The following is a 15,633-nucleotide window of genomic DNA, read 5'->3' as shown; positions in this document are numbered from 1 at the left end:
TTGTAGCTTATTGTATATACAATGAATTATTGATATATTTAATTTCTTTTTGTTTGTGTTTTTTACAAAGATAAATGTAATATTGAATCAAAAATTGCAATTTTCTCTGAAATCACTCATGTTTTGTGTCACTCATGTTATGATGTCACAAACAAAAATGTGCTTTCCATGAGTGTATTGTGTATGCTTTGGGGAGATTTTCTTATTTTTGTTGTTTGTTGTTGGGATTTTGTACATTAAGTGCGTAGTGGGTGTAATGATGATACAGTTTGAGTGGATACAGATACTGCAGAACTTGAGATCTTATATCCACCGAGTGTCTCCATGAAGGAAAGTGAAACTTTTTTATAAATGTTTGTATATCATTGAGACTTTTGTTCACTCTGTTTTGGGAGGATAGTGTGCTTTATTCTATGTGTAACGCAGGTCAGCTGAACATCAAACTGCTAAATAAAAGCTTTAATGCATGAACATTTGCAGTAAACTATTGTTTTCTATTTTATAACCTCCCCTTTGACTCCTTCTGAGGAATATAAGCTCCAGTAATGAATTTAAATCCCCTCTTTCTGTCTCCGGCTTGTTTTTTACAGACCCAGGGATGATTGCTGTGAGTTTCAAAAAGCTTGCCTTTCTCCTCCTGCTTCTCTTTCAAAGCAGAGGAAGAGGAAGAGAAAACACCTCTCCCCTTCTCTCTTTTAGGTTGTGATCAAACAGCGGTGACGGACACAGTGGGTGTCCCAGACAAAGGCTTCGTATGTCTCTGTGACTCAGAATGAAGCATTGTTTCTCCTCATTGCAGAAGCCCAGAAACACCACTGGAATGAAGAGTACTTACAAAGTTTTTAAACAAGCAGAGGAAGATGCACATTAGACAGAGCATCAACTCATACACATATCTCCTATAAAGAAATGCAGGAAAGGGTCATTTAAGGTTTATTTAGATCCTGCTTTCTACTTTGTCGTGCCAGTTCAGGTAAATACTGAGGTTTCTTGTCAGATAAAATGCAGAACAGCAGCTTCTCCTTTTGCACCAGTGACGACCACCGTGTCCTGGAGGGTGAAACTGCAAACAGTTTGAGGAAGTTCTCATATCCTCCTCTCCTTTCCTTTCCTCACCTACACGTTTCAATCCCAACCACTGCTCAGAGAGGAACCACGCAGAGATCTGATGGTAATGGTCAACCAAACAGCTTTTTTTTTTCTTTCAATCTTATCCATTTACCATTTCAAAAGGTTAGGGTCAAAATCAATTTGAAGTGCTTTGAGGACTTCAAACTGGGAAAAAAGGTGTTATTGTTCATAGCATTTAAAAACAGAGTTAAAAATGAATGTAAAACCCCCTGCAGGCAACTAAAACAACCCATAAAATTGCTACAAATATTGTAAAATATGGATTTAGTGAGAGGAACAATAACACTAACTAGTCAGAAACATCAACAGAAACAGGAAACTCAAAGATAAGTTTATAAAATGTTTAACATTCAAAAATTAAGTACACTAAACCTTAAAATTTTAAAATGTTAATATGCCAACAATAAATAAATAATCATCATCAGGAGAAAATTGTTGCTGTAAGATAGAATAAGATTGATAACACTTATGATAATGTAAAAAGGAGTCAAATCAAAACATAGAGCTGCATAAAAGACCAGACTATGCAACATCAGATTGTTGAATATTTGAGAACGAACTGTTTACAGTGCAGATACGAGAAAAGTAACCTTCTTTTGTTTTGTTTATCTCTGATGAAGTGAAACTTTCCAACCATGAGAATCTAACGAGCAGACAGACTCAGAGGTGAACAGGTAACAGAACAGGTAGTCTCCTGATGGGAAACTCAACCCTGTGGTTAAAAAGGCATCGTGTTCTGCTTTTTACAATGAAACTAACACACACAGGAGCAAGGGAAGCAGTTATGAATCATTTAACAACCTGCTCTTTAAAGAAAAACAAAAATCCAAAACTCCAGGATGAAGTTGGTATTGAGGATTCACCACAGTTTGCTTTCATGCTGTGTTTGGCTCTAAAAAGAAATGTCTTCCAGAGTACATCTGCTCCTGCAGCGGATAACTCTGATTATCAGACATTTTATTTAGTCAAAAGATCACACTCTTAATTTTCTTTTGTTAATGATATAATATCTTGTATAGATGTTCTTGGATCTTTAGTAGCATCCATTACATCAATTAGCTTAGTGCTGAATGCACTGATTGTTTCAACTTTCATATGAAAAAGTTGTAAAATACTTGTTAGTTCTATGTCTTTCAAATCTGTTTTTTTTTTAATTATCAGTTTAAAAGAGACAGATTTCCATTTTCATTTAAATTCCATCAATCCGACAAAAAAAAAAAAAAAAAAAAAAAAACATTTTCAGCATCAGAAGCTGAAACCTTAAGATTCAGAATAAGTTGTCAATCAAAACTGTTCATCAGTAACTTCATTTTACAACCCTGCACTAAGTTACTTGCGGGTAATTTTGAAATATAGCACTGATTAGCTTTAATAAGTTTAATAAGGTGAAACCAGCTCATGAAATAAATTGCTTAAATAATAAATTTAATTCCATATAAAGATCTTGCTTTCTTTAAGTTTTTAGTTATTTAAGAATGTAAGGTGGTTGAAAAAGGGGGAAGTCCACAAGTTTAAGAATAAAAGGATTCAAATGTTTTTCTTTTTTAATAAGGGATACAAACACAGTAAGGTGACTTTTATCCACTCTGTACATTTGGGTAAGTCATTATATGTTACACAAAAACAAAACATCAGTTTATGCAACAATTGATGCATAAAAATAGACACAGCACTCAATATTCCTTGCACAATCGAACACATTTAAGGATGAGCAGAATGATGGGAGGAGGATTTTCAAAAGCACATTGTGATTTGAGTTTTGCTTCATTAATTGTGTACATGTGTAAATGTGTATTGCAGATACATAATGCAATAAGAAACAGTAGAATACGGTCAGTATATTCATATTCCTGAAAAGATAGTTGCATCCCCACTTGTGTGTTTAGAAATGTTTACTTCCTGTCGTTCTCTCTTGTGCAGCTCAGGCTGGGGCTTCCTGTTTTGCTGGCAAGAGAGAAAATGAGATGGTGCTAAATTCTTCCACGTTTTGTTTAACTAAAGTGTCCCACCCGAGTCTCAACCTGTTACCTCCTTTGACCCGCAGCCAAAAAACTCACTGTTATAAAAGCCGTCTTTTGATTACATTAAGAAAAAGGAGAGGGGAATAAAAGGGAGGCAAGAAGAGACACCAGGGCAAAGGACAGAATGAATGCATGTGTAAATAAAACTGCTCTCTGGTCAGTTTGGGGTGCCCTGCTTTTTTGGGGGGGGTGTTTTACTTTTTAAATAAGTTGAAGCTATAAACTTCTCCAAAAAATATGAATTGGATCAACTTCAGGAAGAAGTCATCCATGATGCTAAGTAACAAACAGAGACTTAAGCAGCACGCAGAAGAGCCACTGAGCAAAGTCATTCTGCTGCACCCCAACTTTAGTGTATTTAACTGGTCTGTCTCCTCCTTACACAAACAGCACCCTCTAGTGTTTTTGGCCACATTTTCATACAAAAAGATTTTATTTTTCTGTATTGACTCGATTTAGATTGATCCTTTCCTTTTCACTCAGGATCTCATTGGTGCAATAGAACTACACTATAATTAAATTTACCCAAGCTAACAATTTGGGAAGTTTTGCAGCCCATCAATCGCAACAACTGCGTCCAGTAACCATTAAAAAACAATACCTGTGCATCATATAAACGGGCAGATATAATTTTAAGATGTGATTTTGAATAATATCCTGTGATAAATTATACTTTTAAAATGCTACAAAACATGTATGTGCTAAATATGAAGGTAAAATTTGGTGGTGGTGGAGCGCACAAATACTTATTCTAATATATATTCTAAATTAGGTATAATGTAAATGTTTGAGGTAGCTATGGTAAGTTTTTGAGATAGTACACCTGTTTTCTACATCATTTCATTTTTTTTTCCAACAAAATTTCTCACCGTACTTTTAAAGATGTAGGCAACCCTTTCTAAACCCTTTCTAGTTTGATTTCTAGTAGGAATATTTTCAAATGTCTGTTTTGATGTGGATTAATTTGAATTTCTGATTAATTCTAGGGGTTCGTCTTCAATAGGCCGAACTAACTACAGTAGTTTATACAAAAGTTACTTTTTTTTTTCGTTGGGTGAAATTTATGGGATTTTTTTGTTACTATACGCAGGTATTAAAATGACTAAGAATCATGCTTAGAATACTACTCTTACTTTTGGTATGCTCCGCTCATGTCTGTAATGAAAAAACACCCCCTTCACCGTCCAAACCTTGGTATCGACCAAACATGGCAGCCTCCGTGTGGAAGCGGTGTGTGACAGCTGCAGTCAAAGTTAAATGTTTACATCCTTCATTCTCGGGTAAGAACACACTACATATTGGCTACGTTAAATATGTTAAATATTAGTTTATATTATCATTTTGTCTGTCCGTTTCCTATGTTTCCCTTTCTTACTCTGACGTTAAAGCTAAAGGAGCTGTGTGTCCTATCATGTTATTAGCTAACGTTAACTGTAGGAAGCGGAGGATGCTAACTTCATGGTACTTCACATAGTGCGTTTTTCTCTACACTAACTGCTTTAATGCTTGTGTCTGCAGCCAGGAGATGGTTGCTTTCAGCTGCTTACACAGACACCAAGCTGTGGGAATCAAGAGAGAAAGATCCTCAGAACCTCGGTAAGATTCAGAAATGTCGATGCTAATTTGTTCGTGTTTAATTTAACAGTTGGCACAATTCTGCCCACAGCACAGTTTAGGGAGCTAACCACGGGGAACTATGTCATTTCGTCACCACGTCTATTTATTAAGTAATCAGTTAGCAACACTTCTGCTTTACAAGAAAGAAATAAGAACACCATAGTTGCTAATTTGTGTGGAAATGTGTGTAATTTAAATCCACAACTGACGACATGTGTAATGAACTAGATTGGTGACCATGGTCAGGATAGTACAGGCTCTGCTCATACACCGCTACTGTACAATAATAGATGTACAAGAGGCACTACAGATGGCTACATATGACAGACTCAGGAAAAATGAACATGCATTGTGTTATTTAAGTTTGGGTGATTTCTGTTCTCTTTCGAGGAGGTATGTTTACATGGTTAACAGACATTAGACAGCCACGTGAGCCCCAGAAAAAAGGTTTAAAACAGTTCCCAGATAGAAAAAAACACAAGGTACATAGTGCTTCAAATGGAAGTTTGTAAGATAAATACCAAAACCCTGTCCAGCGGGGTTTTGAAGTCATAAATAGATTCTGCATTGAGCTAGAGACGCTAAGCTGCAAGCAAGAGTCGACAGCAGAGATAACTGTGTGTGCATTCAGTCAACACATGGTGGCAGCATAGCACCACAGCACCATTATACCATTAATGTTAGCTGTTGAACAATTTGGACGACAAAAGCAGAATTTAAAATACTAGGACAGTCCATAGATAGATAGTTAAAGATGGCATTGAATAAAATTGTATTAGTAGTATCCTAATAATTAAAATATAAACACCCTCTCCAACTTTTGTCATGTTTTTTGGTGAGTGTGTCATAATGACAAAGGAAATTATTTTAAAGAACTCTGTGTTTTCAAGTTCAAAGTTTTAGAACTGTTACTCTTTAAATTTACAGCTTTACTGGCAAGCACTATGGATCGAACATATGACAAGAATTTCCCTGTCAGCTCTTTAACTATCTCACGGGTGAGTAGTGTTAGTTTCAGTTGCCTCTTTTTTTGTTCACTGATAAACAAGCTGAATAGAAGTTCAACCAAAAAATCAACAACTGTATATTTTCAGTTCGTAGACAATATTTCATCCCGGGAGGAAGTTGAACAAGCGGAGTACTACCTTTACAAGTAAGAAGATGTTTAATCTCTCTGCACCAGGTCTTTCATCTTGATGTTTATTCTGATTTTCTGTTGAGCCCTTGGTTTTGTGTGGTACCCAGTTTTTCCTGCTTTCCCTGGAATGTATTGTCTGTTTGGGTTGTCTGTTTTGGTTTATGTCCAGTCACATGCTTTTCTTTGTTCGAGTAACTCCAGACCTTTCCTGTTTACTTCTTCTTCTTCTGGAATCTGCACCCATTCTAGTAATTATGGGATTGGTCAATTTCCCTGTACTTCATTCATTTTTATGACCTGATGAGAATTATAAAACTACCTTTAAGCTTTTGGCAGTTATTGTTTAGGCTGAATTCATGTTTCTGTAAGCACTCAGGTTGATAATGAATTAGTATACAAAACTCTCATGACATCAGTGTGATTACATCTACATCTTTCTCCCATCTTTGTTTTCTCTGTCCTATTACATCATGAAAAATGTGATTAGTATAATTCCTTTTTTTAACTCCAGGTTTCGTCACAGTCCAAACTGTTGGTACCTGAGAGACTGGACCGTTCATGACTGGATCCAGCAGTGTCTGAAATACAAGGCTAGAGAAAAGGCCATGTACACACTTAAAAACAAGGTAATCTTGTTTTCTTCCCTTGGTTTATGTCTTGGACAGTAATCTGAACACAACATCAGAAGTCTCTTTGAAAAACATGACTCCTTCACTCATAGAGGCGATCATTTGATCAGGACGACTGATGACTGAAGTCTAATCAGTCACATGGTCATATTAACTGACCTGTATAGTACTGAAACTGATCTGAGCAGCAAATAGACCAAACATGTTTAATATTATCAGCTCAGTTTGTGCATCCTGTCTAAATGAGTTATATTATCTGGTCATCGGCCTCACTGCTTTGTGAGAACAACAGATAAGACCATAAGCTTGTGATGTGTTTACAGCAGGGAGCATCAGTATGAACACATCTGTTGATGTTTTGATCGGTGTCATGTTTCGTGAGATACCAGGCATCAATGTGAGGGATCCCATCAGCGTCTAAATCCATAACCTGTATGTGTGTTTCTATGTGTGTGTGTGTGCAGGTTCAGTATGGCATATTCCCAGATGACTTCACCTTCAACCTGCTCATTGATTCTTACATTAAGGATGAAGACTTTAAAAGTAAGGCTTGTGAAACATTTGTTCTCAACCACTTTGGAAAGAAACAGAAAGTCCAGACAGGCTGAAATAAAACAAAGAATCAGAGTTTCAGGTTCCAAAAACAGCCTTGTTAATATCACATAACAATTGTTTATAAATGAGGAAAATTGAGCGGAAAAGAGAAGTGAAGGGAAAATAGAGCAGGGATTACCGTGTTTACAGTTGTATGGATAAAGTATGTATGGTATGGATGGCATTTGTTTGAAAGGTGATTGTTGTGGGCTTTGTTTTCAAAGCGAATTTTCTTAAAATCTATTTGTGCAAAATGTTGGGAGAACAAATTTGAAGGGAAAAACTAAACACAGAAAGAATAAACACTGAATATCCTCACTGAATGCATTATAGTAAGCTAAAAGAAATGTTTTTTTCTTTCTATTCATTGTTTTGTCTTTTTCATTTGCTTCTTCCTTTTCTGTTTCCTATGTATTGTATAATTTGATGATGATGCCCAAACTTTTCAGTAGTTTTATGTTTACATATTAACATTCTGTATTGACAGTAGACCTACAAAACGACATGAAATTATTTTACTCATTACAAAGAGAAGTGTAGAAAAATTAAATTATCAATCGTACTTAGTACTAAGTTTAAGGTGTCTTTCCTAAAACAAACAAAATAAATTATAAGGAAAGGACACAGAATAATGATAAAGCACAATAATAAAACATTAAAAAGTAAGGAAATGCTATCATGAGATGTAAATGTTTCTTTCTTTGTTTGATTTTTTACCTGCCCAGGTGCGTGCTCAGTAGTGGAAGAGGTAATGCTTCAGGAAGCCTTCGACCTTCCCTCCACACAGATCCTGTCTCTGTACGCTCTGAGCAGCTACCTCGCAACCAAACCTCAACTCGCTGTGAGTAAAACAGCAGCAACAATGATGCATGAACAGTCATGAAAACAAATTATCGAAGAATGTCCTCAGGCTTTGAAAAACATCACGATCACCGCACTGTTGACCCATTCTCTGTCATCATGGTGATTTATGAGGGGGTTTTATTAAAACTGTTGTCCGGTAATTTGAAAACATGGATGTCTTTGACTGATAAGCATGTGAGTGATGCAGAATAAATTACAAGAACGCTGTCTAATAAAACACTTGATGCTCACCATGTTGAGGTGTCAGAGGAGCGAGCAGTGGGAGCATCTCTGCTCATCTGTGGACTGAAGCAAGACAACACTGTTGGTCTCAGTGCCCAGCTGCTCGGCAATGTCCTCCTCGGTGTGTATTTTATCATTTCTTCCCTTTCACATTTTGTTTCCTCTGTTTGTTTCATTAAGTCTTTGTGTCATGATTCTCGCTATCAGGTAAGCTGGAAATGTCAAGTGGCATACACGCTGTGTTCAAAGGGATGCCTCTGTTCTGGGGTCGTGGGTACCTCGGCCGGGCGTTGGCTGTGATGGAGACAGTGGCGGCTGCTTCTGGTGACGTCAAGCTGTCTGTAGACACAGTAAGAAACAAATAATCTGAACTCAGAGTTTATTTTTTGTGGGTTAATCCTATACACATAACATAATCCCATTGAAATACAAAACTTACTTGCACTGACTGTAGCTTTTTGTTTCGAGTTAACTATAGAACAGTAGACAAGCACAGATTGATCGGCTGGTCAATCGATCTGTGCCGATTTCCTTAATTTTGGGGGATTGGTGACCTTTGACCATTGACCGGGGACTGATGATTGGTCCATTCTTACATATAAAGTTGATCTTATATACCACCGGGGAAGTCTGACAGCCAGGCTTTATTGGTTGTTTAAGTTAAAACATAAATATTTTATCATTTCACAGGTATGGATCAATGATTAAAAAAAAATAAGATTGGAACATTGAGGGTATATGCTGTCAGTTATAAAAAACGAAAAATCGGTATTGGCCAGAAAATTGTGATTGGTTCACTCCTGTAAAACAGTTTTTTACATGTTTTATTTCATCATGGAGTGACTCTGTGTATAGCTACCTTTTTTATATTAAACCTTAGAAATCAAATGAGCTGATGTGTTTCAGTTCAGATCAACTTTAAGAGACCTTGGCTCTATGAATGTGTGGGCTTTCTCATCACTGACATCATAAGAGGCACTATTTCTGCTTTTGGTTGTAACCATTAAGCCACAGTGGGCTGAAAAATCAATATTTAATACAACAGTAATTCCAGGCAGAATGATCCGACTGAGTTTCTAACACAAATGATGGTCTATGAGCTTTAGATATGGTTAAAAAAGAGAAAAAAAGTGTTGAATCAGTAAATTGATGCTCTAAATAGAGCTATTATAATCATTATCAGGAGAAGGTGTCATTTTCTGCAATTTAATGGAGAACTCTGTTCAGTCCTGTCTGTTTATGTAGCACATTTCATACAAACCCAAACATGTCTGCAACTATGATTAATACATCCTGGACTTTTGGACTACAGGAAAACTAGTGATATTTGATGGTAATGAGCTAATGGGAGCAAGTCTGTTCACTTGTTTTTCTCTACAAGCCATCAATTCTTCCATCAAACACAAGGAAAAATGTTGTTTATAGCAGGCTTATTCTGTAATCCTGTTTTTGCACATGGTCCTTGAGGAGATGCACATTTTTTGCCTTCTTTTCATCTGTGTTGAATATATTTTAAAAAAAGATAAAGTGCCTGCATCACTGTGCAGATCCGCCTTTCACACTCTTAAAGAAATGCCTGAGGCTTTCCAGCTTCAGTGGTTACCTTTAAATCTTTAAGAGCACTTGTCCTTTAGCCGAGTCTCTCTGCTATTATGAGCATTAAGCAAAAACTGGATGTCTCGTCTCTGCCTCTGCTTGTTTTGCTAATTATTCAAACACAGGCTGAGGATAGTGAAAATGGCATCCCAGAGTGTGACACCATCGACATTGTTCTTGCTGATAAAGGTGCCAAAGATAGAGCAGATCTGCCTCTGCTGCTGCTCATGTTCTGCACTTTGGCAATGTGCTCAAATTGCTCCCGTCATCATGTTATCAACAAGTTGTCCTCTGATGAATAATTTCATCCTTATCTTTAGAACATGATGTAATTTTACTACAGCAAAAGAGAAATGCATAACACTATGCAGCTCTGATTTCTAGAGTGCAAGATAAGCAGTGAAGAGATCAACAAACCTCTGCCAGATAGTGGGTTGAACTTCTTTTCATACATCAACGTCAGACAGAAATATTCCCTGAAATGTCAAAGTGCTGCTGAAGGATCACTCTGGATTCTGTGTTTACAAGTAAATGTTGCCAAGTCTAAGATTTGAAAAGGTGCTTGCAGCCATAACAGGAATATTAACATCACAGTGCTGCACAAATAGACATAACAGAGACTGCTGTTATTATCCAGGTGGGCTGCATGACGCACGCCGTCTTCATCAGCTGAGATGAAACATGCACACAGTCATGTTTTCATTTTCATATACATACACAAAACGGGGTCGGGTGAAGCGCGTGTAATCTAGGCTGTGCTGTCCGGTTTAATAGTTCAGCTTTGTCCCAGTCTAATGTGATTTTAAAGAGCCTGGAGCACTGAGGATGTCTGTGAGAATCACTGAAACAGGACAGGAACCGAGCTGGCCTGCGTCAGACAGCGGCACCGCAATAATGTAGACAGAGCAGATTACACCGCAGGACAGAGAGGAAATATTACATCTCAAATGGAGGCGCTGGTGGCTGCCTCCTCAGGTGACAGATAATCTTACCTCATCCTAAGATTTAGAGGTGAGTTGTCGTGTGAGGTGTTTAGCCTCTTTCATCATCATAGAAACATTTAGAAGATTAAAAAGTGAGAAAAATTTGACTTTGACCTTGTTGATGTAATGAATACTGAAGACTGTTTTATCTGTAACAGCTGTTTTGCTAACATATTAAATACAAAATTCATTATTTCAACTGTTTTAACTCCTTTTTATTTTTCTTCAGCTGGACAGCGTGAATAATTTGCTACAGGAGCTCTCTTCAGCCTCGGACTCAGACTCATCAGGAGAGGAGTCAGCAGGTGAAGAGGACAAGAAGGAAGAGGAAGTGGATGAAGATGATGAAGCTGAGAGGGCTAAGCTACCTCAGTATGTCCACAGATTCAAGGTGAGTGGGTTTTGTGTTTGTATTAACAACTGAGTTTACATTGATTTCTGTGTAAGGTCAAACCAGTGAACATTTGATAAACAGCGTTTCTGTTCATCAAAAGGCTCTAACACTGATTATTCTGAGTAAAATCTGAGGGCGTTGTTTGCAGAAGGTTATTTTTAGTTAATTACAGGATTTTTTTTTAAAGCTAAGCTAAGGTTTGTACTGAGCTTTGCCCACTCTCTTTTAAAGTGACCGCCTTAAACCATGTTAGCTGTTGATATTCATTGCAGGTTGTGCTACACTACACATTACGGTAAATCCGTAATTACTGTATTATTTACAGGAAATCAATTAAAGTAAATTAATTATACAGTATGGGGTAAATGGGTAAATTGTTAGCTTCTTGATAAATGTCAACTTTGATTTGTGCTTTTCCACAATAAAGGCCTAACCCTTTTTTTACAGAGGCTCAGAATTTAGTAGGAAATCAGTGTCGTCAAAATGTTTAAGCAAAGAAAGATGCTGTCACCTTTTCAGCATCACGGAATGATCAAAAGCTGCAATGTCACCCTCTCTTTACCTACTGTACGGGTGCAAGCTATGTGTGAAAAACTGATAGTTTAAGCAGATATATTTGTATTTTAAACACTTTATACGCCCTTTCTTTCTTTATTATTATTATTTTTAATTCTGGGGTCTAAATGATGTTAGTATATCTGTTGGCATCCATCAAATGGCCTGGAATCATTTAGACATTGACCATGAGGAAACTGAGCCTGCTATTAATATGACCACTCAAGTTTTTCATAGTAAGAGGTTTAAATTTATATTCAAGTGTCCAGCCTCTATAGAGATAAGCTCTAATGTTAAGATCTATTGAGGAAGAAAATCTTGGCTCTGAAATTTTACAAGAACTGAGTCATTAAAGATGGCAGATAAAGGATGTAACAGTTTTGGCAAAAGCAAGCACTTTTCGAGTGACTCTGAAAGATGAGGGGCCTAATCTTCTTCATTCCACTAAATTATCCCTAAAAATGCCCCGAGGAGTTATCCTTCAATGGACCAAGTCTCTGTTTCCTCTCTGTGACACATATCAAGATACTGAGTGAACATCCGAGAGGTCTTTCCACCAAACGTTTAATCAGTCATGTAAAGTACAGGGTGGCTATCGGCAAAAAGAATGGGAGGACTGGCTGACAACATGACAACAGCTGTGTTCAAAAAGTCTTCAATGAACCTTTTAAGTTGTGTTTGTCTACAAGAAAACTTCTTTAACTTCTGTTAGACCATAAAAGAAAATAAACCACAACCAACCTTTTCCTGTACGCATTCATTTCTAAAATTTAACAAAGACTTTAAGATTTCTTTATCAAAACATTTTGACATCCGTGTTTGTGCAGACTGAACTCCTGGTTATCAGTCTCTCTTGGGGATTAAAGAATGTTTTCAGAGAAGTTTCAGTATTTTCTGTACCAGAGGAGGATTCACTGATTAATAGAGTCTCACCCAGGTTATTTAACTATCATGAGGCCACGTCAGGGTTCTTTATCGTCTTCCTGTTTCTCTTTTCCCTTCAGGAGCTGAGGAGCGAGCTAGAGTCTCAGGGTAAAGTGGACTTTGCCTCCTTCCAGGCTTTAGTGACCTCTCTGGCCCAGCAGAACCTGGCAGCTGCAGAGAAACCAGATTTGGAGCAGTATGAGAAGCGGGTGCAGGGATGGGAGGCTGAGAAGAAACAGCTGGTGATGAGAGAGAAGGAGACGAGGGAGAAGGTAGAGAAGGAGAAACAGGAGCGGTTAGCTACTCGGGTTGTAGCCCAGCAGGCTTGAAGAGACTCTGGATCATGATAACAGAGCTGTATATTCAGTGAATACATTTCAGTTGTGAGATATGAAGAGTTTATGTCTCTAACTGTAAAATATCCACGTTGTTAAAATTGCAAATGTCTATTTCACCCCTTTTTTGTGTTGTGTGATGTATTGCTCTGTTTTTATAGAATTTAAAATGGGGAATATAAATATCTGGTCAAAATTAAAAAGATGCTTTTCTTTAAAAGAAATCTGTCTGAAAAAAATATTTGTTTTGCTGTTGATTGAGGTTCATGTCATCACTGAGATGTTTGCACTCTTCAATTGTTTGACCTGGTAGTTGATGACCTCATGTAAGCAAAAAGAGGGAAAGCAGGGAAAGATCTTACCATCACATCCTCCCACTCCTTTTCCTTTCCCTGCAGTCATCTGTTTGTGTGTGTGTGAGAGAGAGTGTGTGTGTGTGTATGTGTGTGTGCACCAAAAGCATCCTTTTCTCACAGGGGCAGTGAAAGGAGTTTTGCACTAAAGAATTCGCTGATAAGTGATCTGCTGAAATTCTCCTCATGTGAAGCAATGCAACACGAGAAACTCTCAGCTCATAGAAGAAAACATGAATGAGACATGCCTGATTGTTGTAAAAATAGACACAAAAAGCTCCTCAGTGTTCAGTGAAAAAGTGAAATATCAACATGAGACTACTCCGCCAACTAAAACATTAAAACAGCACACGTTAACCGGCAAATTGAATGAAGTCTGGCTTGTTTGCACACCACAGGGAGATAAGATAATAGATCTTTGGGGAAGAAAACGCTGTTGTGGTAGTGCACATAATGCATTCATTCCACATTATGTTGCAGCTATTCAGTATTCAGGGCATGATCTTGGGAAACAGCCTGGTATGCAGTCCAGGATGAATGAGTGCCACATAATGTTAAAACAAGAACCATTGTGCTGCTGAGGCTCCGTACTGACTGCCCTCTGCAGAGGAGCTCTTCACTCCTGCTCAGTGTTTAGTTGTATAAAAACAAAGAATCATTTAGCTGTTTGAAAAAAACAACTAATTTAAATTCACTGAGGTAATACTTTTTTTAAGCGAACTGCTCACATACAATCACAACTGGTCCTGTAATATAAGCTGTGAAAAATTAGTCATGTTGAAGTTTGGAAGCGGTTGTTACAAATATCAGGTACAGCTGTGTTTTTTTCTACCAGTAATAAACAAGCTCAGCTCCAGAAATTTTCCCTCTGAAGACAAAAATCTTTTCAAACCTTTTCTTAAATGGCTAATTACTTATATTTCTACACCTTTCTAGAAGATGTGAGCCAAACAGAAGTAAATAGAGTCCTGTTGCACAGTTGAAGGTGAAGGTTAGCTCAGAGCAGGTGCCCTTGGTAAGAGATTTGACCAACAGAGCTGTTTATATGAGTCTGTGTCAAACTGAACCAGAGCATCCATGTGATGACGAAGAGCAACTATTTCACCCAGTTTTAGGACAGAGAAACCCTGAACGTACATCAGCCATTCATTTTGTTTACTCAGTTTTTTAGTTTTAACGTGTTAATTTCAGCTTTACTCTGGAAATCTTAACTACCGCCAAAGTTCCCAACCCTGGAAATTCTAGCCTATCACAGCAACAATGTTCTTTATTTTAGATCATCAGAAACTTTTCTTTTATATTTAGTTGAAGGGATGTCCCGATATTACATTTTCACTTCCGATACAATACTGATACTTTAGCATTGAGTATTGGCCGATTCCGATTTTAATCCGATACGATATCAGCATTAAACATGGAAACTTTTACTACTTATTTTGTAGTATGTCTGTCATGTTATAAAAGGCTTGATTAAGTGATATTATTTAAACAAAGAACAGTAGTCAGCAACAGTAGGTATGAGGAAAAACTGACCCATTTATTACTAACCAATGGATAACAGAAACTGCTTATATCAGAGATTTTAGATGCATTCCGATACGATACCAATACTTGTTTTTTTGCTGATATCGGACCGATATCTGATATCTATATCGGACTGGGACACCTCTATTTAGTAGGGTTGGGTACTGAATTAGGTACTTCTGTAGGTACCGACCAAATTCTGTCAACAGTACCAGGTACCGATTTACGTAAAACCAAAAGGTACCATGTTTGGGTACCTAAATGCATCCTTGTGACTGCGAGGGAGTGGAAGAGTAGGTACCTGGCAATGGTACCATGTTGTTTTAAATGTGAAAGGTAGCCATCCCTAATATTTAGGAGACCCGCTTTGAATTCTCGTAATAAAGTGATGGGAAAAAAAATGAAATTTTTGACGACTTAAACAGAGTTGACTTTGAGAAAATAAAATGCATGGATTTATGTTCACTCATGTTAAGTTTGGCAGTCTTTTGCCTTTTTGTATGTTCGTACTTTTATTTTTTTCACTAAATCTTTTGCTTTTAAGTTTAAACTAAAAAAAATTAAGTTGATTAAAAGTTATTTTGCTTTGATCATATATTCTTGAAAAATTTGAGTCTTCAAACTTGTTTCAACAGCAAAAACAAAAGTTGCAAAAACAACCTGTACCAAACTCTACAAAGCAACATTTAACTCTCTTTTGACACAAGGCTGATCAATGGTAATGATGGAAAAAAAATATTTTAAATATGAAAC

The 15,633-nt window shown here is 37.2% G+C and overlaps 1 protein-coding gene across 1 annotated transcript; it reads left to right on the top strand.

The window, feature by feature from the left end:
* Nucleotides 1–4,353: 4,353 nt before the first annotated feature.
* On the top strand, nt 4,354–14,094 carry mrps27 (mitochondrial ribosomal protein S27). Its single transcript, XM_074671290.1, has 11 exons — nt 4,354–4,432; nt 4,671–4,748; nt 5,697–5,767; nt 5,864–5,922; nt 6,419–6,533; nt 7,001–7,079; nt 7,856–7,971; nt 8,235–8,337; nt 8,424–8,566; nt 11,025–11,186; nt 12,749–14,094. Exons 1-11 carry the CDS (start codon nt 4,360–4,362, stop codon nt 12,995–12,997), a joined length of 1,248 nt encoding a protein of 415 aa, XP_074527391.1. The 5' UTR covers nt 4,354–4,359; the 3' UTR covers nt 12,998–14,094.
* Nucleotides 14,095–15,633: the final 1,539 nt, after the last annotated feature.

This window comes from Halichoeres trimaculatus, unplaced genomic scaffold, assembly GCF_033239565.1.
Source record: "Halichoeres trimaculatus isolate MK-OKI-2021-1 unplaced genomic scaffold, fHalTri1.1 fHalTri1_scaffold_5, whole genome shotgun sequence".
Classification (NCBI taxonomy): Eukaryota; Metazoa; Chordata; class Actinopteri; order Labriformes; family Labridae; genus Halichoeres; species Halichoeres trimaculatus.
Note: the sequence above shows the minus strand (reverse complement) of the source record. Positions and strands in the feature narration are given on the sequence as shown.